General features: G+C 44.1%; 4 protein-coding genes across 6 annotated transcripts; 2 read left to right on the forward strand and 2 right to left on the reverse strand.

Moving 5' to 3' along the window:
- Nucleotides 1-809: 809 nt before the first annotated feature.
- On the reverse strand, nt 810-2,241 carry mcts1 (MCTS1 re-initiation and release factor). Its single transcript, XM_057043437.1, has 6 exons — nt 2,043-2,241; nt 1,686-1,838; nt 1,503-1,600; nt 1,287-1,420; nt 1,106-1,173; nt 810-1,029 (listed from the first exon to the last, which is right to left on the reverse strand). The coding sequence occupies exons 1-6, from the start codon at nt 2,051-2,053 to the stop codon at nt 948-950; spliced, it is 546 nt and encodes a 181-aa protein (XP_056899417.1). The 5' UTR covers nt 2,054-2,241; the 3' UTR covers nt 810-947.
- Nucleotides 2,242-2,546: 305 nt separating this feature from the next.
- cul4b (cullin 4B) lies at nt 2,547-10,038 on the forward strand. Its single transcript, XM_057043423.1, has 20 exons — nt 2,547-3,434; nt 3,937-4,052; nt 4,129-4,232; nt 4,320-4,389; nt 4,502-4,575; nt 4,656-4,818; nt 4,914-5,003; nt 5,157-5,239; nt 5,394-5,461; nt 5,539-5,657; nt 5,832-6,024; nt 6,115-6,219; nt 6,293-6,403; nt 6,496-6,581; nt 6,689-6,796; nt 6,891-7,004; nt 7,084-7,189; nt 7,265-7,437; nt 7,519-7,671; nt 8,489-10,038. Exons 1-20 carry the CDS (start codon nt 2,978-2,980, stop codon nt 8,582-8,584), a joined length of 2,589 nt encoding a protein of 862 aa, XP_056899403.1. The 5' UTR covers nt 2,547-2,977; the 3' UTR covers nt 8,585-10,038.
- A 36-nt stretch (nt 10,039-10,074) lies between these two features.
- Nucleotides 10,075-17,757, forward strand: lamp2 (lysosomal-associated membrane protein 2). 3 transcript variants are annotated; one of them, XM_057043427.1, is made up of 9 exons: nt 10,075-10,368; nt 11,285-11,400; nt 11,767-11,977; nt 12,067-12,228; nt 12,306-12,511; nt 12,598-12,717; nt 12,823-12,877; nt 12,950-13,120; nt 16,178-17,757. In XM_057043427.1, the coding sequence occupies exons 1-9, from the start codon at nt 10,329-10,331 to the stop codon at nt 16,318-16,320; spliced, it is 1,224 nt and encodes a 407-aa protein (XP_056899407.1). In that variant the 5' UTR covers nt 10,075-10,328; the 3' UTR covers nt 16,321-17,757. The 3 variants fall into 3 exon arrangements, with proteins under 3 accessions (XP_056899407.1, XP_056899406.1, XP_056899408.1); XM_057043426.1 differs by lacking the exon at nt 16,178-17,757 and adding an exon at nt 15,623-16,171; XM_057043428.1 differs by lacking the exon at nt 16,178-17,757 and adding an exon at nt 13,389-15,535.
- On the reverse strand, nt 17,442-22,396 carry atp1b4 (ATPase Na+/K+ transporting subunit beta 4). The gene is made up of 9 exons (XM_057043433.1): nt 22,196-22,396; nt 21,958-22,008; nt 21,281-21,497; nt 19,829-19,957; nt 19,608-19,712; nt 19,162-19,361; nt 18,457-18,513; nt 18,297-18,389; nt 17,442-18,222 (listed from the first exon to the last, which is right to left on the reverse strand). The coding sequence occupies exons 2-9, from the start codon at nt 22,003-22,005 to the stop codon at nt 18,061-18,063; spliced, it is 1,011 nt and encodes a 336-aa protein (XP_056899413.1). The 5' UTR covers nt 22,006-22,008; nt 22,196-22,396; the 3' UTR covers nt 17,442-18,060.
- Nucleotides 22,397-22,880: the final 484 nt, after the last annotated feature.

Raw genomic sequence — 22,880 nt, forward strand, 5'->3', positions numbered from 1 at the left:
TAAAGCTTTTGAAGGATCCCTTCTCCGGCTGATGGCCAGGCATCGCTTTTGTTCAAGTCATCAACAGGAATGAGGTCAAAGCTGTCAATGTGTTTGTGAGGTGCACCTGTTTGATCACTCAAGATTTGGGCTATTTTTGTGGTAAAGATACTGGCTAGTGTACATATCTAAGACAAAACTTTTTTTTATACCCTTGTTACTGGCACTAATGACCATGCTTTCAAACATGTTTTGGGTTTTTTGCTCTTGGTGGTTGTTACGACTTGGCTCAAAGTTGTAACAAAAGGAGGGAATCAGCACACAGAAAGATCTAATTATCTGGATATATTTATTAAGAAACCCAAAGAGTGCTGAAATAAGGATTCAAACCCAAACTAAAATGAGGCGGCCATGAGGTATGGTGGCAGCAGCCCAGCCAGCGAGAGACTAAGGAGAACCGCCCCTTTTATGCCCTCTGGCTCCTCCCAACTCACAGGTGAAACCAATCTCACTGACGACCCACCCAGTCTCTGGATAAACAAAACAAGACACATGGGGCCGTCACAGTGGTAGATATATTGTTTTTTTTAATCATAGTTCTTTTAACTGTTCCAGGTTTACATATAATTACTTTGGCACCAGGTGCAGAGAAGCCGGCTGAATCGGTGACGGCCCTTCTGTCAATATTTATATATCATAAAAAATTGTTCTTAATGTTGACTTCTAACTATTTTCTATTATGATTTTGTTTAAAATGAGTCCATTGGGAGAAACTCAATAGAAATGCAGTAACTGACAACCCTGCGACTGAATAAAAAATACCAAATAACTTTCAGGTTTAAAGTGGGATGTTTTATTATCTTGATTGACTCCAAGTCTCCAGCAGGTAACTACTAAGTCCATGGGTGTAAACTGTTGACTGGCAACTCATGCCTCAGTTTCCTGGCATCTGCATTCAAGGGCTGATGTCATTTATATGTTTTCATGTGCCACAATCCGTCATTGAGATAGTGAACATTCTCGATGCCAATTCCTTTGTTGACTTTTTCTCTGTTAACAAAAGAGTTTGATCAAGCATCACAAAGACATTAATTTGCACATTTTGTGGTAAAATCGAAAAACTTACATGCTTTCTGCGGACATCTTCATAACACCAACGCAAAGTGCATGCTGTTTGCCCTCTGCCATTATGGCCTGCAGTCAGTTAAGATAAACTCAAGTACAATTAAAAAGGTGGGAAAATGTGACAATTGTAAACCTGGAAATTCTATAATGTGAACCAGCGATCATAGAGAAAACAAGGATACAACAACTGTGTCGGCGTCGGCTGGATATAGTTTGGCACCTGGTGATGTCAGCCCAGGGCACATGATGTTGGCTCCACTTAAGACAAATTTAATGGCCCCTTTGTCTACTTGTTGGTGCGGAAGAATAAAGGGATCTGTAAAAGTAAAAGGATATATTTATATATTTCAATTAGGTCAAGAGAAATAAAACAATTCCATCAACATATAGGGACTCACATTTATGCAACAATCTGAGGGTGGGGTAAAATGGTCCTTCTCTCTGTCTGAAAAACAGCAGCTCTCCATTTACAGTCAGGATTTCAATGTGTTCGTGGCTGATTGGGGAATAAATGAAAGCAATTAATGTTAACTAAAATCCACCCCATAAAACAAACAACAAATGTGTAAAATGCGTCATACCATCTCACTATTTTGACAGGGTCCTTTTTTGGCATTATGTGGTTGAGCCATGCCTCGATGTCGGGAAACTGGTCCAATAGCTGATTTTTGATTCCTTTTATCACTGACGTTTTCAACTGAATACAGTTGGACACATTTTCCTTCTCGTCAAATCTGAAATGAGTTGTATTTAATTAAACGTGCACATCCAAAGAATACCGAAAAGACGTTTTCAAGAGGAACGTCATTTACATTCTAAACACATAGGAGCCAATGTCTGCTTATCTCCAATAGTAAATAAGTTCAATAAACTCGGATGATTGCTAAAGTTGCGTTAGCTGTTAGCTAATCTGACAACCTGGAAAAATTACAACTCACTTTTTAAACATTCTTGTTGATCACTGTTGCGGCGGTTCCCGTCCTACGAATGGTAAAGTACACTTAGCACACTTAGAAAGGCAACTCATTAATCAAGAAATCTAACAATAACTGCACGCTTGTTTCACACTGGTGGGCCGCTAACGCAGGTTACGTCACTTTACGCCACTTGCTCGCGGGTTACGGCAAATCGGGATTGATTAAAATAAACAGGACGGCTCACTCTGTTCTGTTTGTGGAAAACCGAAATTATAAAAACTGATTTCAGGCACCACTTTTCAAACACGTCAAAAATGCGATTTCTTCAGAGGGAAATATAGGTTACACGAATCTTGTCTGATTTGTATCATAAAAATGCATCTCCATTCTTAATCTTACGGATTTATGACAAGTATATGGTATGCGTATATGCCACCGTTGCAGTCATCACTACCGACCACAGGATGGCGGCTACGAGCTTTTATAGTTCGCTACCGCCATATAAACTCAAAGAAGAAGAAGTACTTTGCACAAAGTACTTCCGGTGGGGTCACCGACGCGCTTTTATGAGTGTGCGTTTCCCCGGTTTACCAAAGCGTGTTTTTCAGTTTATCACCCTGCCTTCTTCAGTTAGACCATCATTATACCCGTTGCTATTTTGATTTCATCATTCATTTTTTAAAATCCTGAAACACACGCGGAGTGCGGTAACACGCTGCAGTCATACAAGCAAGGCAGAAGAGGAAGCAATAGCCAACCATCTTTCTTCTCCTGGCAGCAATAACAAGAGAGAATCAAGGCTAGTTATATCCAAGAAGAGTTTGAAATTACGGATTAGTGAGTAAAGGTGTTTTCCTATGGTGGTTTAAAGCTCCGGCACGCTGAAGCTCTTCCCGACAAGCCTGGAAGTTTGGGATCAGAAGACTGGCTGTTAAGAAATAGTATTCGCGTTTTTCATGTTTCCAACAGGTTTATCTTCCCCTAATCCCCCACCACCGCCAACCCAGGAGGCTAGAACTGCGTCTACTGATGTCAAAGGCGACAGTGGTAACATTACATCTCCGAAGAAGCGGAAAATAAACGGCTCCGAGAGGGAAGACACTGCTGACCCCATCCCTCCTTCGCCCTCCAAGAGCCTGACTTCGTCGTCGTCTTCCACCTCCGGCGCCCCGCTGCACATCCAGAAGAAGTTGAGGTTCGAGGATTCGGTGGATTTTATTGGACTGGATGTGAAAATGGCTGAGGATGCTGCTGCCGCCGCTGCTACCTGCTCCAATAACAAAAGCAAAGCCGCCTTCCTGTCGGCCGGCGTGGGACACCATGCGAACGGACTGACGAAGACCGCGGGCTCCGCCACCTTCTCCAACAGTAAACCCGGTGCTGCCAAAAAACTAGTCATCAAGAACTTCAAAGGTAGCACATGAACCTCTGGAGGGTGTGATCCACCAGTTCACAGAAATATAAACTTCAAGCACCATGCTAACCAGTTGCTCTAAAATTCTTGTCCTTTCTGGAGATTTTTGTTCAACCTTCCTGCAAATAAACCTGCAGAGATGTTTTAAACTCCAAACAGCTGAATAATCTTACCTGCTAATATTAAGATATCATGGGAGGGAGCCGTGAAGACAGAACCCACCGTTTACAGACTGGATGCTCTAATGAGATGACAGTTCTAGTTGCTGTTGTCATGGCAGCAAAATAGCTGTTTGGGCAGCGCAGAAACAACAAAAAGACGCAGTGAACAGAAGTGGGTCAAAGAACAAGACAAACAGGGCGAACATATCAAAAGCCACCCTGAAATCAGCTGATTTCGTCATTAAGTCGCTAGTTCTAAATATAGAAGCTACATAAATGACATGATTGATACTTTCATTACCTTGTGTGATGTTAATATGTTTCCTGCTTCTGCTCCCAGAAAAACCCAAATTGCCTGAGAACTACACACAAGAGACCTGGCAGAAGCTGAAGGAGGCGGTGGAGGCCATACAGAACAGCACATCCATCAAGTACAATCTGGAGGAGCTCTACCAGGTATCACCTCACACTTAGAGGAAGCTCAGGCCTTCACCGATGTCCAGTCTGTCTGATGTCATGCTTTACTCCTCAGGCTGTGGAGAACCTCTGCTCCCATAAGATATCCGCCAAGCTTTACAAACAGCTGAGGGCCGTGTGTGAAGACCACATCAAGGCTCAGATCGATCAGTTCAGAGAATATCCTTCACGCTTTCTGCCTCTCACTGGGTTCAGGTGGTTCTTTTGTATGATTTGATCCTAATTTTTCCTTAATTTTGTTCATACGGACGCTCTTGACAGTGTGCTGTTCCTGAAGAAAATTGACAAGTGCTGGCAGGACCACTGCAGGCAAATGGTAGGTTTCAGTAGTTTGTTCTCATCTCTCTCAGATCAGGTCGTTACTGGAGGGGATTCCACGCCCTATAAACATCAGTGTTTATTTCTAACGATGTGTTATGGTTTCACAGATAATGATAAGGAGTATTTTTTTATTTTTGGATCGCACCTATGTTCTACAAAACTCGATGCTGCCGTCAATCTGGTGAGTCATGACTACTGTCAGCTGGTCTAGCAACAGTTGGGGGTCGAGTTCTGGGTTCAGCCCCTGGTTCTGCTCTGCAGGGACATGGGTCTGGAGCTCTTCAGGTTTTACATCATCAGTGACGTGAAGGTCCAGAGTAAAACCATCGATGGGATCCTCTTGCTGATCGAGCGGGAGCGAAACGGAGAAGCAATAGATCGCAGCTTGCTGAGGAGCCTGCTGAGCATGCTCTCTGACCTGCAGGTAGCGGCATTTTCGATGGCAATCACACTCAAAAGTGTGGGTCCTTTTATTGGATTTTAGGAAGTGGCTTCGGTTAAACTCTTCTCTTGGTGCAGATCTATCAGGAGTCTTTTGAGCAACGCTTTTTGGAGGAAACCAATCGCCTGTACGCAGCAGAGGGACAGAGGCTGATGCAAGAGAGAGAGGTGATTTACGCTGCCCTCAGACTCAGCTCCGTTATCTCCCTTTAGGAACATTTTTACTCATTTTTATCCTCGTGTGATTAATGTGCTGTCTGCCTTTCCTAAAGTCGTATTCCATCCTGAGTAATATTCCCCCCCAAACTTCACTTTGCATAGGTACCAGAATACCTCCATCATGTCAACAAGCGTTTGGAAGAGGAGGCTGACAGGGTCATCACATATCTAGACCAGAGCACACAGTGAGTGTTTGGAGGCTTTTTGAACGTTGACATCACAGGATCTGACTTGTAAGATGAGCTTTCTCTCTCTCTCCCTTCCCCCTCTCTCCCCTTCTCCCTCTCTCCCTCCCTCTCTCCCTCCCTCTCTCCCTCCCAAAAACCCTCTCAACCCCAGAAAACCTCTGATCGCCACTGTTGAGAAACAGTTGCTGGGTGAACATCTGACAGCTACTCTGCAGAAAGGTACGCACACGTACGCGTTATCACTTGGCGTGGAGCTTTCACCCCTGTCTGATCGATGCCCTTAACCCAACCTTCAGGTTTGACTCATCTTCTGGACGAGAACAGAATTCTGGATCTCTCTCTTCTGTATCAGCTCTTCAGTCGAGTGAGGAGCGGCGTTCAAGTGTTGCTGCAACACTGGATAGAATATATAAAGGTGATGGGCATGTTCCTCTCTTCCTTCTGGCTTACCCCCCCTCCCCCCCCTCCTCCTTTACCCAGCTGGCCATCAGCAGCAGGGTCCATCTTTAGGAGCCTGGCCCTGCTCAAGGTTTTTGCTGTCACTATTGTTTTAAAGTTGTTTTTTTTGTTTGTTTCTTTTCCTCTGTAGGCTTTTGGAAGCACAATTGTAATCAATCCAGAAAAGGACAAAACGATGGTGCAGGAGTTGCTGGATTTTAAAGACAAGGTGGATTGCATCATCGACATCTGCTTCATGAAAAATGAGAAGTTCGTCAATGCCATGAAGGAGGCGTTCGAGACGTTCATTAACAAACGGCCGAATAAGCCAGCGGAGCTCATAGGTCGTTACCTTAAAGTTTTTTTTCTGCATTATAACGTGCTGGTTATGATATTGTGGGAATAAATTAACAATAATTTACTTTTGATTACAGCAAAACATGTGGATTCAAAGCTTAGAGCAGGAAACAAAGAGGCCACAGATGAGGAGCTGGAGAAAATGCTGGATAAGATCATGATTATCTTTCGATTCATATATGGTAACCTGCAGTCAACCTCTTCTTTTGATTTCCCTGCTTTTACTTTATTCTCACCAGAATATTTGTGATGCAGGAAAAGATGTCTTCGAGGCCTTTTACAAGAAGGATCTGGCCAAGAGGTTGCTTGTTGGAAAAAGTGCTTCTGTGGACGCCGAGAAATCGATGCTCTCAAAGCTGAAGCACGGTGCGTTTAATCCATCAGCCCTCGACACATGAAAACAGATTTGGTGAGACAAATTAACCTGAACCCCCCCCCCACTTGTGATTTTTCTTCAGAATGTGGAGCTGCGTTCACCAGCAAACTGGAAGGCATGTTTAAGGACATGGAGCTTTCCAAAGACATAATGGTGCAGTTCAAACAGGTGAGACCAATTACCTGGGCTCAGAATATGCAAAAGGTCTGAATTAACATTGCAACAAAAATGGAGCAGAATTTGGCAGTGATGCGGTGGTAAATTTGTGTCCGCAGTACATGCAGTGCCAAAACATTCCTGGCAACATCGAGCTGACAGTGAACATCCTCACTATGGGCTACTGGCCAACATATGTCCCCATGGAGGTGCACCTGCCTCCTGAGGTTAGCGCTAAGCTAATATTGACGCCTGAAAGAATATGGCCGTGTTATTATTCACCGTGCAATAAAGTAAAAAAAAAAACGTATCGTTGTCCAGATGGTGCGACTGCAGGAGATCTTCAAGACATTTTACCTGGGCAAACACAGCGGCAGGAAGCTTCAGTGGCAGTCGACCCTTGGCCATTGTGTTCTGAAAGCCGAGTTTAAAGAGGTAGACAACTGATTCCTGACTCTGCTCCGTGTTTATTCAGTCAATTCAATAAAATGATCTTTTCCCCACTTTGAAAAAGGGCAAAAAGGAGCTGCAGGTGTCTCTTTTCCAGACGTTGGTGCTGCTGATGTTTAACGAAGGGGAAGAGTTCACCCTGGAGGAGATCAAACTGGCAACAGGGATCGGTCGGTGTCACCTCACCCAACAACTTTACAGGGTTTGTTATGCAGCAGCGCTGATTCGTGTTTTTGGTGCTTTAGAGGACAGCGAACTGCGTCGGACTCTCCAGTCGCTCGCTTGTGGGAAAGCGCGTGTACTCACCAAAATTCCAAAGAGCAAAGACGTGGAGGATGGAGACAAGTTTTCTTGCAACGACGACTTCAAACACAAGCTTTTCCGGATCAAGATCAACCAGATCCAGATGAAAGAAACGGTGAAAACTGTTACCTCGCAGCCCACCTGAGGGGTTATTGGTGACTGTATTTAATAATGATTTTTATCCTTTTTTCTTTAGGTGGAGGAGCAAGCCAGCACCACAGAACGAGTCTTTCAGGACCGTCAGTATCAGATCGATGCCGCCATCGTACGAATCATGAAGATGAGGAAGACTCTGAGCCATAATCTTTTGATGTCTGAAGTGTACAACCAGCTCAAGTTTCCTGTCAAGGTGATCAATTTTGTTTAAGTTTTCATTTTTCCTATATACCAAATTCATTGAAACCATTTTACAATCATTCAGATTTGTCTTATGACTTTATGATGGACATAAAGCGAGTAAAAGCATCATTTTTTATGCTCCTCCCACATTATGAATCTTTTATTCCACTACAAATGGTCTGTTTCCACACTGATGTATGTTTAGCTGCTCCCCTCTTAAAATGAGTGGGTTGAGGTCACGATTGAAGTGGCGAAAGTGGCGCCGCCTGCTGGTCGTCGCTGCGCAGTGCAAGATGCTTTCACGGCTGATGACGTTGCAGAATTGCTCTGAACTTCTGCCCTTGTGTGTGAACAAGCAGGAAGTGAAAACTTGTCATCTGACTTGATTTAGCATAAGGAAATCAAGCACATGATTGATTATAATTTTTCTTTCAATCACACTCTGATTCAGTTATACTGTGAGATTTATTTTGGGCTCTTTAAATAGTTCACACTCTGAAGGTAACTGAGGCCAAGATTTGAAATTTACCATTTTCGGAATAATCTTAAATATTCTTCTGTAATTTTACAATTACACACCTTAAAAGTGTTCAAGAACTAAGTTAATTTTTGAATTATTACCAACTTATTACCACTGATACCTGACACCGGACTCAGAGTTTAAGGTCATTTAAATCAGTTAAATTCTAAAGAGCTTTTTGTACAGTAGGTTAATCTGGGGAAATCCACGACTTCCTCAAATCAGCATTTTTCTGTATGACGTCACGGAGTTTAAAAACAGACAAAAATCTCTGCATATTAACCTTTCCTCCTTTTTTTCACTCCAGCCTGCCGACCTGAAGAAAAGAATAGAGTCTCTTATTGACAGGGACTATATGGAGCGAGACAAAGAGAACTCCAACCAGTACAACTACGTGGCTTAATTAATTTTTTTTTTTTTTGTAAAATGGAGAATGACAGACGGACGGTCCAGTCAGGCTGTGGCGATCAGTCCCGAAACCTTTCGCTCCAGTGGACGTTCACCACCATCTCCCGTCTAGCCACCGACATGTGAATGGAAAGTGCTCTGCGGGATTTTTGTCTGGGGTCTCGTGATCCTGTGGACTGCATGCCCATTAAAATGACAATATTGTCCATGTCTCAGTGCCTCTGAGAGAGTTGGACTTTGGACAGAGACGGAAGACACGCTGATGTTCCTTTTGCTTTTTCTTTTTTTTATGGAGAGGAAAAATATTTATTTACAATCTTAGATTCTTTTTGTCCAGTTTGAATTTGTCTGCTTTTTCTTATGTCACATTGTTGTTGTTTTTTTCCTTTTCTTCCCTCGGTATCACAAACAAGCGACGCTCCAAATATACCACGCTTTATAATTTGGGATTGTTGAATCGTATCACACTAGTCGGGACGCCACATTCTGGGGGGATATGTGCCTCTGATGCAGCTATGAACATGAACACACACAACACACACCCAGAGCAGAGCCTGTGCCAAAAAGCAGCACTTATTTTAATATAGGGTATCTCCAAATACTAACAAGGTTTTCATTCGTTGTTTTTGTACATAGTTCGTGAGGCCATAAGCAGACAGCCATAATTACCTGGCGATGACATTTGTTTTTGTCCTTCGTCTACACCACGAAGAGCTTTCCTTTAACTAAACTTTGAGAATAATCCCCCACCCGAGTCTATAATTGTCCAGATGTTGGGAAGGTTTTCCCTTTTTTTTCCCATTTGTTTATAAGTTACCAATGGATAACTTGAACTTCACACAGCTTTATTATTATTCCTTGCATAAATTTGTTTTTATGCCAAATTTTGGACTCCTTGAATTACGCTGGTACTGTTTCTAATCCAGCTCAGTGTTTGCAGTCTGCAGCCAGACAGAAAACGCTAACTAAAGTCAAATCCACTTGTTTTTTTACCTGCTTCCCCTTATTTAAAGTATAAAGAAGCCATCCACACCCCACTGTGGAACTGTTGGTGTAAATTCAACTGTAATTCCTAAATTGTAGACTTAAAAGTATTTCTAAAACCTAAAATCAAGTCTGAAAACACAGAATGAACTGATATTTTTTTAAAAAGGTAATTTTCCAGATGTTTGGTTGGAGAGGAAAGCATCTTTAAATACAAGCGCCTCTCAGTTTGTTTTATTTGTTAATTCTTAGAGATTCAACAAGTGCAAACTTTGAGGTTACATACTCACACCTTTTCTTATTATCATTTTTTGAACGTCTTCCCTGTGGGGCTCGGCCTTGCTGAAAAGTATCGGTTTAAAGAGTGGACTGCCTCAACTTGAGGAAAATGTGTTTTATTATTGATGCTCTCGTTTGGACACGTCTGTTAGATTTATTGTTCAAGATTAAAAACAACTGTTGGAATCGTTTTTCCTGTTATTGAATCGTCTGCCACGACACATTTAACGCGCAAGTGTCTTCCGTGCGCGTCTGAGCCGTCAGAAAGAGCCATTAAGGTCTCTAAATAGGTCAGAGGCGCGAACGAGTGTGGCCCTCTGGAGTGTGTCAACGCCTCACCCAGCTGATCACATGACTTCCTGGTCGTCAGCAGGACCGACGCGCAGCTTCTCCTCAAACAGCCGCTCGCTGCGCCTCCCGATCGGACCGATTTTCGCTGCGCTCCGCTGGTCGACGCACTGAGTTACCAAGCCATCATGTACCGATACTTCGCAGTCGTTTTACTTCTGGCGTTTGGTAAGTGTTGTCACCAGATTTGGGCTTTATGGAACCGTTGTTGGCGGGTGGAAAATGAGGAAATGTTCATTTTCAATGTGACGCGGTTGGAATTCGTGGACATTCCGGGACGATTCTTCGTGTCTCGGGTGAAATGGAGGTTAAATGCATTTTGATAAGAGGGGCCTTTTAAATTATTTTGGACTAAAGGTGTTCTTGAAGTAGATTTACAACACGGGCCGTAAAACCTAACGTCAGCCCAATGGAGAGCCATTGTACTTGGGATGTTTTGCTAAAGCGACTAGCTCGATTGCTAATTGTTGACTACGTCAATCAGAGAACGTAACGTTTCCGTGTGTTTCTTCTGCTCCTTGAACCATTATTTTATGCGTTCATATAAAACAATCCCACATCCCATTAGATTAGCTGTCAGGTTAGCTTTCGCAACTTCCACTTGTATAATGCGTCGAATACTAGCTAAATTAGCCAATAGCTTGCCTTTTAATCAAGTTTGGGCTGCTGCGAAATCAAAATTTTAACGTAGTTTCTTGTAACACGCGCACGCTGATTAGATAAATAACCACCAAAATCATGGTTTAACAATACAGACCGCGTAAAATACGTGTAGCACCGCCAGTTAGCATTAGCTCATTTTCCCCCAGTTTACTGTAATTCAGCACGTGACTCTGTAACCGGAATTAGCCGCGAGCTGCTGTCCTGTGATTTACGCGCTCGGTTTACTAAACTGTTATTAATCCGTACTAAATAAGCATTTTAACGCGGTTGATTAAAATTTAGATCCATCTTATCACATTACATTGTCCCCTCCCCTTGATTTATGGTGCGGAAGTTACCTGGGGCGTTGTTAAATGTTTGACCAAGACGCGATTGTGTACAATACTTTTTGCTAAACAACTTTATTTTCTGCCCTTCTCAGCATTCCACCAATCATTTGGTACAAATGTAACCATCAAAACCAAAGATGGCAAGTTGTGTCTGTACGCCGACCTAATGGTCAACTTCTCCGTCTCATATCAGAAGAATGACAGTAAGGTGAGTCAGGCTGTTTTATGAGCAGCCAACTGTTGAGGCCAAGCTGTAACTTTTATATAAGGTAAGAATCTAGCTAAGTAGGTCAGATGATTTGTGCAGAAGAAAAGTTGGAATGTCGAAAGTTGAATTTTGACATGGGCGGCGGCACTACAAAGGATTTAGGTCCTTTCTAGCTGTAGGTTTACACTCCTTCCTGGTGCAGTTCTTGTCGATTTTCTTCCAGTGTGTTATTGTCACATCGCAGTCTGTCGCGCATTTTCAAGGAGTTCTGATCGAAACGAAGAGCGTGCTGTGCGAGGATTGTGTCGTAAGGAATGTCCAACCTCACCACTGACGTTTATCACCCGTCTGTCTGATGCATCTTAGATGGCAACGGTTCCATTTCCACTTCCTAACAATGTCACAACAAATGGAAGCACCTGTGGGACAGATAACTCGCTGCTGATGATTCATTTTGGGAAGGGGCACTCTTGGAGCATGAACCTGGTCCGCAACGGATCGGTGTACCAGGCAGACTCCATTGTCTTTGTCTACAACCTCACGGACAATACATTGTTCCCACATGCTAAGGATAATGGTAAGCTATACAGCTCACAGTGACAGAACCATCAGTGACATTTGGACCAATGGTTCATGCTGACGCCAGCGTGTGTTTTATTCTTTTAGGCACTGCCAAGGTTACCGTTGTCCCTAAGATCACAGATGTGGGCATCAACACCAGCTACTCGTGTAAGAGCGAAGAAACTTTTGTGGCTAAGTCCGTCAATCAGACGCTGTGGAATGTGCTCATACAGGCTTTTGTCACCAGCGGCACCTTGAGCGAGAACGGTGAGCACGCGCGGAATCATCCGCCATCTTGGTTTTCGTGTTTTCCCCCGCTTACGTTCTTCCGTGCTTCTGCGCAGTCACCGCTTGTGTCGCCGACCGAACCACGACCACGGTTGCCCCCACCACTCCTTCCACCACTACTTCCACAACTCCAGTCACCACGACCCCCACGCCCACCCTCCCCGCCCCCACCACCGGAAACTACAGCTTGAAGGTCGACGTGAACAGCACAGCTTGTCTGCTCGCCAGCTTCGGCCTGAGGCTCGGCGTCAAGCTGGGAAAGGTACGTCTGCCACTCGCCCAGTCCTCAGGTGATCCACGACAGTCACCCGTGGTTGTTTAATTCTCTTCTGTCCCTCTCCGGAGCAGAAATACGAGGAGATGAACTTGGACCCTAATGTGACTAGGGTGTCTGGATCCTGCGGGGTCGACAGCAGTCAGCTGATGCTGATGTCTGACTCAGTGAACGTCACACTCACGTTCACCAACGTGAGTCATCTGCTTTCTCAGCATTTTTATTAAGTGGCCCCACACCCACATATATAGGAATGAAATCAATACATCCTCTTTCTATTTCTGGCTTCTCACTAACAGGACACAAAGAAATTCCGCTTGCATGTTTTTACCGCCACCGGGACGACCGGATCTGGTATGGAGAGTTAGTCATGCACGACGGCCACCACACTCCGAAGCTGGCTAATTCCTGTTTGTCTCCTTTAAGGGATGCCATTTTCTGAGAGCAACAATAACCTGACTCTCTGGGAGGCATCTCTCAGCAGCTCCTACATGTGCAACAAGGAGCAGAACTACAGCATCAGCGACGTTCTCACCATCTTCACCTTCAACCTTCACGTGCAGCCCTTCGGAGTGAAAAAGGGTCTTTTCAGTACAGGTGAGTGTTTCTTTGCACTAAAAGCACCGTGTACTCCACATTATATAGCGTCAGCAGAGCCCAGGTTTGATCAGCCATTTTAGCTTAGGAGCCTGTCCTCGTCACTCTCAGGGTTCCTTGAGAACTTTAGTGACATCGCAGATATTTTAAAACAAGATGATACAATGTTGTGTGTATTATTGTGTTGCGCTGCTGCTTAAGTGTTGTCTGTTGTTAATCAGGAAAAATACCTCTTCCACCTCATGACTGACTCTCTTTTTATCTGCAGCTCATGAATGCGCGTTGGATGACGTCAGCATCTTAATCCCAGTCATTGTTGGCTGTGTTCTGGTTGGCTTGATTGTCATTGTAGTGGTCGCTTACTTGATTGGTCGAAGAAAGACACATGCCGGATATCAGACCCTTTAAATCCATCTTTGAATCCCTGAAATCTCCCGGGCGCCTCCAAAGTCTGGTCCTCAGCATATACCTTAAACCTCAGTTATTATCTATAAGTCACAAAGAAGCATAAAACATTTTAATGCTGTTATAAAAGTAAAATCACAAGTCAGCAACCAGACTTTTGAGGCCTCAGCAACTGCTTTTTACTGTTCTGTTTTTCCTGTTTTGCTTTTTTGTTCGTGATCAAGTGCAAGATCCCCCCCCCCCCCTTTTTTTTTTTTTTAATTTTATTTTGAAATCAGTGAAGTACAATCTACTCTTGTACGGAACGATGGTGTCAAAACTACTTAAACTCCTACTTTTAGGTAAATAGGTGACAAAATTTTAAACTTGTTGTATCTTTCACTTGCTTTGCACACCCCCCCCCCCCCTTTTTTTGTTTCTTTTATTGAATCCTTGTGCACATTTTAGCTATCACCTTGTTTGGCTTTTACCCCGTTTGTGTAATTCATCGTCAAGACACGAGAGAATGTTACCTTTCCCGTGACATCCTTCACAAACAGTCTGTGATTTCCATAATTCTGGGATCCAGGATGAAGGAAACATGATTTTGGCCATGTTTGCCCCTGTAGAGCAGGAAAAACATTGGAACTATCGCCCTGATTTTCTGGCTCCAGTCATTAAAAAAAGTGAACTTTTGGATAAGAATGTAGGAGAATCAACATTCTGAACATCCAAGTAGATCAAATGAGATTAACAGACATTTAAAGTGACACAGGGAGGGAAGATTAAGCCATCAATAGTGGTAATCGGCGCTTTTTTCCTGCTTAATTGCATCTCAGAATGTCTGATAGTTAAAAGGTCTTCTACTTTTGCACATATTGATCTAAGAGAATAACCTAACTCTTCTTTCCCCCACATAAAACATAATGGCATTACGTTTTAGAAAAGGGAAATTTACTTTTGTTGACAATTTGTGTTCTGCACAACGTTTGGAAAGAGAATCTACGAATGCACTAAGCTGCTCTTTACTTTTTGTTGCGCTTCATTTTATCACCTGTGTATTGCCTGGTTGCTAAAAGAAAACTGCAGCTGCACCAGGGGACACAAAAGCTCCTGAAAACTTGCTTTTTAGTCATTTAAGGAAAATGATTTTGAAGTAGAACCAAGTAGACGTTTATAAGATTCGCACCACTTGCATTAAAAAGGAAGCTACGAGTTAGCTTAGCGTGGCAGAGAAAGTGGAAACATGCAATTTGAGTTTTTTTATTTTACCAAAATAAAAATCTGATCAAAATTGGAAAACCAACAAGCTTTGAATTGGATGAAATCGCATCTGCTTTAAACAATCGTTGCTCTGAACTCTGTTAGAGAGGTTTTTAACGTGGCACATGGAGGCCGGGGGGGTTTTCAGGAGCTTCTAAGTCAGGGAATCGGTGCAGTGTCAGGGATGTATATTTCTGTGAAAGACTGTGGAAGCAGCAAGCTGAAGGCAACTTATAACCCAAATTTCCTAAAGATTGCTCCCCCAGGTTCTGTTCCTCTTGTACGAATAACGACTAAATCAAATGTGCTTTTATTTTTGCTGTCGCTTTTGATTTTAATTAATTGTGTTGTGATCGTTCCATCCTGTGTTTGAGTGTGTGGATGTTTCTGCTTTTATAAAAACGATCAAGTTGCCTTGATTCTTGAGATGTTTTTGCAGCACTGTCAGTAAATCTCACAGGATCGCCGCGGCGACAGTTGTGCCTTGATCAACAACACCTCGTGTTTGTACTTTCTCGCTAACGCTGCCGAGAACTCGCCGCGCTTCCCTGTTTTCGACCGATGTCACCTGACTTTGGCTCAACAAAAGGGAATTTGTGCTGCAAGACCATCTTAAGGCTTAATAAATATGTATGTACAGACAAATTACCAATTTTGTCGTCTCTAATCTCTTGCTGTTGCTCATATTGTGTGTAAATGGAGATCATTTTAATTTTAATTTTTTAGAATTCTAGGATTTCTGGAAATAAAATCCATTTCTGCCCTGGACCCTTGAGTAAAAGTTTATTGCTTTGTTCGGCGCGGGTTACTTTTGCTTTGCAGACATTCACCTCTGTGTTCTTTTCCACTCTCTAGCTGAGGATTGCCAGGCTGACACGACAGACAGCTACATTGTTCCGATAGCGGTTGGAATTGCCCTGCTTGTTCTCATTCTAATCGTTGTGCTGGCCTATTTCATCGGGAGAAAGAGAAACATGGCTGCTGGTTACCAGTCTTTCTAGTCCGACCTGCTTGATTTAATCTGGCCTGAACACGAGCAGCTGCCTCTCCCTCACCGTGTAAACATGTTTCTCTCTGGTTTACAACGCCACTGACTTCCTGTGTTAAAGAATAGTTGAATCTTTTGGGACAGTGATCTGATTTGCATGAGGAAACGGCTCAGAACAGCCAAGCAGCTACAGAGCACCCAGATGTGAGTTCAGCATCGCCCATCTGTCCCAACATATCCAACTATTCCCCTGAGGACGCCTTTTCCCCCCTTTTTGCACGTGGCAAATAATCTGCGTCGCTTTCATTCCATTTCAGTTCTGATCTTGTTGCTTGAAGCCGGTGTGGATCAGGAACACCATGAATCTCTGTTAAAGGACTAACCCTCTGTCCTTTCTGTCTGTCTGTCTGTCTGTCTGTCAGCTGAGGAATGCTTCCTGGACACCGATTTGAGCTTTTTGGTGCCCATTGCGGTGGGCGTGGCCCTCAGCTTCCTAATCATCCTTGTGCTAATTTCTTACCTGATTGGCCGGAGGAAGAGCCGCACTGGTTACCAGTCTGTATAATCCAGCTGCTTCCATCACCCCCCCCACCACCACCGCCCCGCAGCTTTCAATGCCTTCCGTAATCACCGCCACCCACCAAATCACGCTTTAATCAGCCTCCTTTAAAACGTATAACACCTATTTCTCATACAGACTTTTGCCATTCGGATCATTTCCTCTCCAGAACCAGACCCTTTCTGAACCCCCACTGCACCGTTTGATCGTAGATTGCATGTTTTGAAGATTGACTTTAATGGCTGCGAGTAGCATTCCTCCACCTCCTCAGAACGCCTTTCCCCCCCCTCAGGCTTCTGTGCTGTACAATAATCTGTGCATAAATTTACTCTATTGTATAGATTGAATGACACTGATTTATTTTATTTCTTTTTTTAAAGAATGTGAATGTACGGACAAGATAAAAGCTGCAATTGGCATTCATAATTCCCAAATCCTAACAGTTGAAAAGCTTCTTACTTTGATGAAAGGGAATTTATTTGTACATCAGCAACGGGACTTTTAATTATTTTGTTTTGAAAAGATGTTTCTCAATAATGTAAAAGTAGTCCGCTTAATTTTAGGAGCTCACGCCTCCATCCGCACACCCCCTCCAGTTGTCCCCATCGGTTGCCTCCCTTTCGGACGGTTTTGTGCCTTTTCTGTTGTGCACCTTGCGCTCGAGGTCCGTCTCAGTCGCATGAAGAATGTGATTGGATGTGCTTGTTCCGCCCGCGAGGGAACTGATCCAATAAAGTTTTGTTCTTTTTTTTTTGTATCACTGTCGTTCTTTTCAAGCCGGCGGTGGCTGTTGGAGCGGGCCGGGGCAGGATTCAAAGGTCAAAGGTGGTCATCGCACATGCTGAAGTGGGGCAAATGCTGCTCTTGCTTAAACCTTTCAGACTTTGATCAACATAATTGGCCTCCAGGCAGGTAGAAGAAAACACGATAAGCCTGCTTTGCAAGCACCAGCTTTTTGCGTCCTTGTTCTTGACACACATAACCACCTTTTATTAGTCTTGCATCAGCAAACAATTGACTAAATGACAGTTTGTCATAGCAGATAAGATTTAGCTCCAGCTGTACTTTGATAATCAGACCACCCAGGTTACCAAGACAACTCAGAGACAATTAATGTTATCACAAAATAAGTAGAATATGTCTCTTTATTGATCAGTGTTGTAGTAATTCATTTACAGGAGTATTTGTTTTTACAAAAGATGGGGTAGAATCTGTTTTATAAATGTGTAATTGTCTAACGTAAAGGTACTAAACATATTTTGCAGACATTTATTATCTTTTATTTACTGTGTAAGTACAGTACAAGTCCTGCTTTCAGTGTTTGTGTGACAGTTCTTTGAATTCTTACAGCATACACATATGAAGACTACCGTGTAAAACAAATTAGTACACTTTATCACGCAAAAAATGTGCCCAAAAAAGGAGACATCTAATCCAATAAAACACGCAGTTTCTAGTAGCCCATTAATGTTTTATGCCATAATTGGTATCATTGCATAGCCAGAAGTGCTTCCTATTGGGCAGAAGGTAATTTAGTGTGATTAATCTCGCTAATCATTACATAAATATCAGAATTCTACTCACTTATCCTGCACTCGGCACTCTTTGTTGAGGGTGCCAAGAGTAATTTGCTTTACAGCAGAAGACGTGGATATTGGAGTGAAAGATTGGAGGAATTACATATTTCACGGAAAATAGAATTTCGACATTACATGTTTTTCTTCCCCCTCAGCGCCATCTTTTGCCTTATGCCCCGACGTCCAAGGAGAAGGTCACACTGCCCAGGTAGCGGTCGGTGGGTGAATCATTGATGATGCCCTTCCCGTTCAGTTTGCACTGAACCTGGAGGTGAGTGTCGTACTGCACCCCTGCGAACCGCACCGCCACCACCGGCGAGGAGTAGTTGACCTGAGGGACACAGGTGAGTCAGCTCATCCTTCAATGACATCACCTGCATTATTTTTCTAGAGGTGGGCTCTCACGTGTCTGAGCTTGCCGTAGTATGGATAATACTTGAGTTCAAAGAAGCTTTTAGGAAAAAACTGGATTCCTCCCAAAGCCTCCGGAGGTCCTTTCTGAAAAGAAGACGTTACATTTTCTTTGTCAGTGCCAGTTTTATTGCCTATAATGTACTTACTGTACCTTAACTGCACAGGTGACATTGATGGGTGTACCCTGGCCGGGCAAGTAACCAAGAATCTGAAAATTAGTTGAAATATCATATAAAAACTGAGCAGAAAAAAATCATTTTTACCTTCTCAATTAGCTCCATTTAGTTAAAGAGTCAAGTTTATGGGTTTGCATTAATCTTTTGAAAGAAATGAAATATACCATAATATATAATAGTTTATGATAGCCTTTCATTGAATGCAGGTCCCTCCCCTTATAACCATGTTTGTACAGTGGCCAAGATCAGACACGAAGAGTTGAGTTAATAACCCTCCTCTGGTCCACTAATAACATTAAACTGCAGAGGTGGTTGTAAAACAAATCTACAACACAACCGCGCTGGAATTAGAACAGGAAATTGCCAATAAAGTGAAGCCATTGCATGATTGTCGACCTCTGGTGGTAGGTTGCAGGTTGCCTCCGCCATTTTATCCTATATGAGGCCACACATGAAGGACTCGGGCCAAACTTTACATAGTTCTTATAACACCAAAGTCTTTTGGGTGGGTCATTTTAACAACGTAAGGTAGCGTAAAATGGGGTCAACGTTAAGACGAAGAGATAATCTGATTTTTCTTCAGAAATAAATGTAATAAAAGAATCCAATTTGCATTAAATGTTTCATTTACGTAGATTTCTTGATACGGTTTCTCCTTGTTTGTTTCCTGCGAGTCTTACCCGGTTCATGCGTAGAAGGACGCAGGGCCGTCCCTGAGAGTATCCGTAGTGCGGGTCCCGCAGCCCTGAGCATTCCCCCAGCCAGGACCTCTTAAACTGACACGCTTTCCGTTCCTCATGCTCACTCAGGCTGTCCTGCATGAAGTATCTGTCCTCTGTGCAGTGGATGTTCTTCCTCTCCTGAACGCCATCGTTGTAGGCTGCAGCAGAGAGAGGCAGAGAGAGGGGAGGGGGGTTATAAATAAAGGCCCGCTAAAGCAAAACTCTGCCAGCTTCAGGCTACTGATTAAGCCTGACAAAAGCAGGGCATTAAAAAAAACACATTCAACTGCAACACTCAGCCCACAAAAGGGCTTCCTGTCCCAGCATGCATTGCAGGAACCAAAAGGGGAAAATCGGGATAAAGGCAGTTGAGGATGCATGCCCCGTCCATTCAAATGACTCACGTCTAAGATATTCATCCATCGACCTCGCGTACTTCTTCCAGGATTTGCGATCGGAGGCGTTGAAGGCGATCTCGTGGCCCTCCAGGTGCGGCGCCATCGTCATACCTGCCAGTGGAGACACAGAGACAGTCAACTGTGCTGAGACTTGAGCAGGGACGACAGACAGAAGGAAGTCAGAGATGGGGGGCAACAGCAGCGGAGCAGAGCGGGCTTTTATTTACCTGGTGGCATGACTCTGTCATTGTACGTTGGGTGGTAGGGACTAATGGACCACATGAGGCAAAACAAGCAGCCGCCAAACATGGCTGCCAGGAAGGCATAAAGTGCAGCATAGAAGAGAAGAATAAGGCCTGAGAAAAGGGAAGGAAATAATGAATTAGTATTAGCCACAGAGGCCACCAGTGGAAGACATTTGGGGATTGTGATGAAGGCGACTGTGCCAACGACACCATCGCAGCTTACATAACAGATTCATTCAGGCGCTGCCCGACACTGACTAGAGAAAAACAATACAATGGAAATATTTTCTGTGCACTTCCAGCTACTGTCGAGGACACGTCGGCTTCGTTTATTCACCCGCAATGAAAATCATCTCTGTTTGAAAAGCCTTTGCTGGAAATGTTCAATTAATAGTTCATTAAGCAACCAAACATGCCCTCCATTAAGTGCCTTGTGCGGTGCAGGCGATTTCACAGGGGACTAGCTGCAGCCAGTCTTGCGTCCCTGGAGCCACAAAGGCCTTTCTGTTTGAGCCCAGTGAGAATTCTTCCAGCTGTCCTTTCACTCAGGAACAGAGTGAACCTCCGGTTGCCATCGTAGTGAAGGTCTTTAGCAGCCATAGAAGCCCCGCCAGCTCCAAGGAGCCTCAATCACCACACTCTGGTATTGTGCCCTCTGTTACACACTCGGCTCACCGGACACATAGCACAGACTTCAAGTCGGGGCCTTTTCTTCTTCAGACACATGGGCCCCACTCCCCTCACAAGTGTGCACGCAGCTGAACTGAGCCGTTAGCCCTGAACTGGATCCAGCGTCTCCCTCTCTCCTCTTGGACATGCACCCAGTGTGATCATGTTTGCCCTCTTACCCTCCGTATCCTGTAACACCAAGAACCTGCTGCATCATCACTGACTCGACAAACCTTCTCGTGTTGACTCGGCCAAAACTTCTCGTCTCGGCGGCGCTAAATTTGGCCGTCAAACTCTGCGAAAGGAAAAAAAAAAGAAAAAAAAGAACCTCTTCTTTTTTTAACTGCAACTGAGGGGCCGCGAGCACGTCGGGTTCAGCGACAAGGTCGACGGGGTTTTGGGAAAGAGGCTGTGGAGTGCATAGTATGATGAGGAATGTGATTGCTGGCCAATGCGCGGGCCAGGACAGTGCGCTCCTGCTGGGGACACGTCCCCAGGCAGTCTGTTTTTGTCGGGACATTCTGAATCGTCCATGCACCTATGTAAACACTGAGCATCAGGACGCACGCTCACATCACAGTGAGCGCTGCAGAGATGTTTCTCACCCACCCCCCCTCAAAAAAAACATCCATTCAATATACTTAAACATCACATTGGCTGTTGAGCAGATTTAAGAGGATTTGATCTGGCTTAAGATACACATCTGCATGCATTTAACCATCCCTCCCCTCATCCCAACAACAACAAAAGTGACCATCAACTTACTCCAGCTCTTTCCAGAGCGACCCATGAATTCGTTGGTTTCTGCATTCCAAAGGTACGTCTTCAGGTCGTCTATTTTCTGGTGCAGGGTCCTCTTGGGTAAAGGCCTGCGCTTCCACCTCTCAAAGTTCAGGTCCTCCTGCTCCAGAGGCTGGTGCTCGGCCAACTCCTCCTGCTCTTCCTCCAGCTCCTGGCCATGTTTGAGGATGACTTTGTGAGGCTGATGGAAAGAAGAGAAAAAGCGCTCACCGCACATATTCACGACCGCTACCGTCCACCTATACTCTTTTCAAACCAGCGCGGAATAGAAATGGCATGCCTTCCGTTCCGACTATGAGAGATGATAATAACCTGCCAGAGCGCACTGTCATATTCATGAACATCACACTGCTGGTCCTGTCGGCTGTTCCTGTGAATTATAGACCTGCTGGTGACCTTTGCGGCACCCGCTGGGAGAGCTGACCTCCTCTAAACGGACCCTCCTGCAGCTGCACGGGGTCACTGTGAGAGCCAGCTTTTACTCACTGACTCTCAGCATCCCAAGACACGACGCACAGATCCCAGGGAAGAAATCATTTACATTTACAATGGTTCGGTATTTAAAGGAGCTGAAGAAAAGGATGATGCTGGATTAAAATGCAGTTTAAATGTTGAGGTTAAATGGTTTCTTTCGAACTTACAATACTTTTCAGGGGCTTCTCTTCAACTCCCCCCTCTGTGGACTCCATATTCTTCGGAGAGAAAAGGTACTTGTTACACCAATCACATCCACCCTGCATTCACTTCACACCGCACATCTTTGCATCCGCAGACCGGAAACTTTTAGACAACTTTCACAGCAATAGTTCACACAAACCAGCACACAAACACAAAAACAACTGTTTCACGATCCTCGCAGAAGTGAAAGTTCTGACATACCTGAGGTTTTCCCTTTTTATTTATTGTTTTCCCAGACTGATACGTCAAAAACTTTCTTGACTCCCAGAGAGATTTTTTTTTCTAAGAAAATACTTTTGTCAAAAAGTGTTTGGCGATTTCATTAGAAAATTATAGCCGTGCAAAGCTGAGTGGGTTTTGGAGCTCCTTTTTCTAGAGGCGCATCATAGTGAATGAACGCTGGAGAGGGAAAAGCGGGGGTGGGTTCAAAGTGGGGCTTTTTTTGGCAAGGACACGGACCGTACAAGTGCATTCTGTCCACGCACACCATCGGCTATTATCTGCCGAACTTTGCGGGGAAGAAAAGCCCGAGCACAATATTTATAGGATATCCCAGCACGATGCATTAAATGCGTGCTGTATTTATTGTTTCAGAAGGGGAGCGTTGTTACAATGAAACCCATCACCAGCAAACGTATTAATCTGTCATTAGGCGTTTGTGTTGCATGCATGCATACTAATCCAGTTGCCAACAGCATCAGCCTCGGCAGACTCCTGCAGGAGCAACAGCAGGAACTCTGGACAAGTTCAAGTCTTCACCCCTCAAACGTGCATCTGCAAACCAGTCACGTAGCGCTCTGTTACCCCGTGCAAGTGGAGTCCCTCTTCTGCGCCCCCCCACCCCCACCCCCGCCCCCCTCTCTCTCTTTCATGAAAAGAGGAATTG

This window comes from Takifugu flavidus, chromosome 9 (genome assembly GCF_003711565.1).
Source record: "Takifugu flavidus isolate HTHZ2018 chromosome 9, ASM371156v2, whole genome shotgun sequence".
NCBI classification, from domain to species: Eukaryota; Metazoa; Chordata; class Actinopteri; order Tetraodontiformes; family Tetraodontidae; genus Takifugu; species Takifugu flavidus.

Bases quoted from the DNA above. Each gene is read 5' to 3' on its own strand.
- mcts1 (XM_057043437.1), bottom strand. The intron at 1,601-1,685 runs GTATGACGCATT...TTCCCCAATCAG, and splicing joins CCTGTCAAAATAGTGAGATG to CCACGAACACATTGAAATCC. The intron at 1,030-1,105 runs GTAAGTTTTTCG...TTTTGTTAACAG, and splicing joins AAGATGTCCGCAGAAAGCAT to AGAAAAAGTCAACAAAGGAA.
- cul4b (XM_057043423.1), top strand. From the start codon at position 2,978: ATGTTTCCAACAGGTTTATCTTCCCCTAATCCCCCACCACCGCCAACC. The intron at 4,576-4,655 runs GTGAGTCATGAC...TCTGCTCTGCAG, and splicing joins TCGATGCTGCCGTCAATCTG to GGACATGGGTCTGGAGCTCT. The intron at 7,672-8,488 runs GTGATCAATTTT...TTTTCACTCCAG, and splicing joins AGCTCAAGTTTCCTGTCAAG to CCTGCCGACCTGAAGAAAAG.
- lamp2 (XM_057043426.1), top strand. From the start codon at position 10,329: ATGTACCGATACTTCGCAGTCGTTTTACTTCTGGCGTTTG. The intron at 11,978-12,066 runs GTAAGCTATACA...TTATTCTTTTAG, and splicing joins CCCACATGCTAAGGATAATG to GCACTGCCAAGGTTACCGTT. The intron at 12,229-12,305 runs GTGAGCACGCGC...GCTTCTGCGCAG, and splicing joins CGGCACCTTGAGCGAGAACG to TCACCGCTTGTGTCGCCGAC.
- atp1b4 (XM_057043433.1), bottom strand. From the start codon at position 22,005: ATGGAGTCCACAGAGGGGGGAGTTGAAGAGAAGCCCCTGAAAAGTATT. The intron at 19,362-19,607 runs GTGAGTCATTTG...TCTCTGCTGCAG, and splicing joins GATGGATGAATATCTTAGAC to CCTACAACGATGGCGTTCAG. The intron at 18,390-18,456 runs GTACAGTAAGTA...TCTTCTTTTCAG, and splicing joins ATGTCACCTGTGCAGTTAAG to AAAGGACCTCCGGAGGCTTT.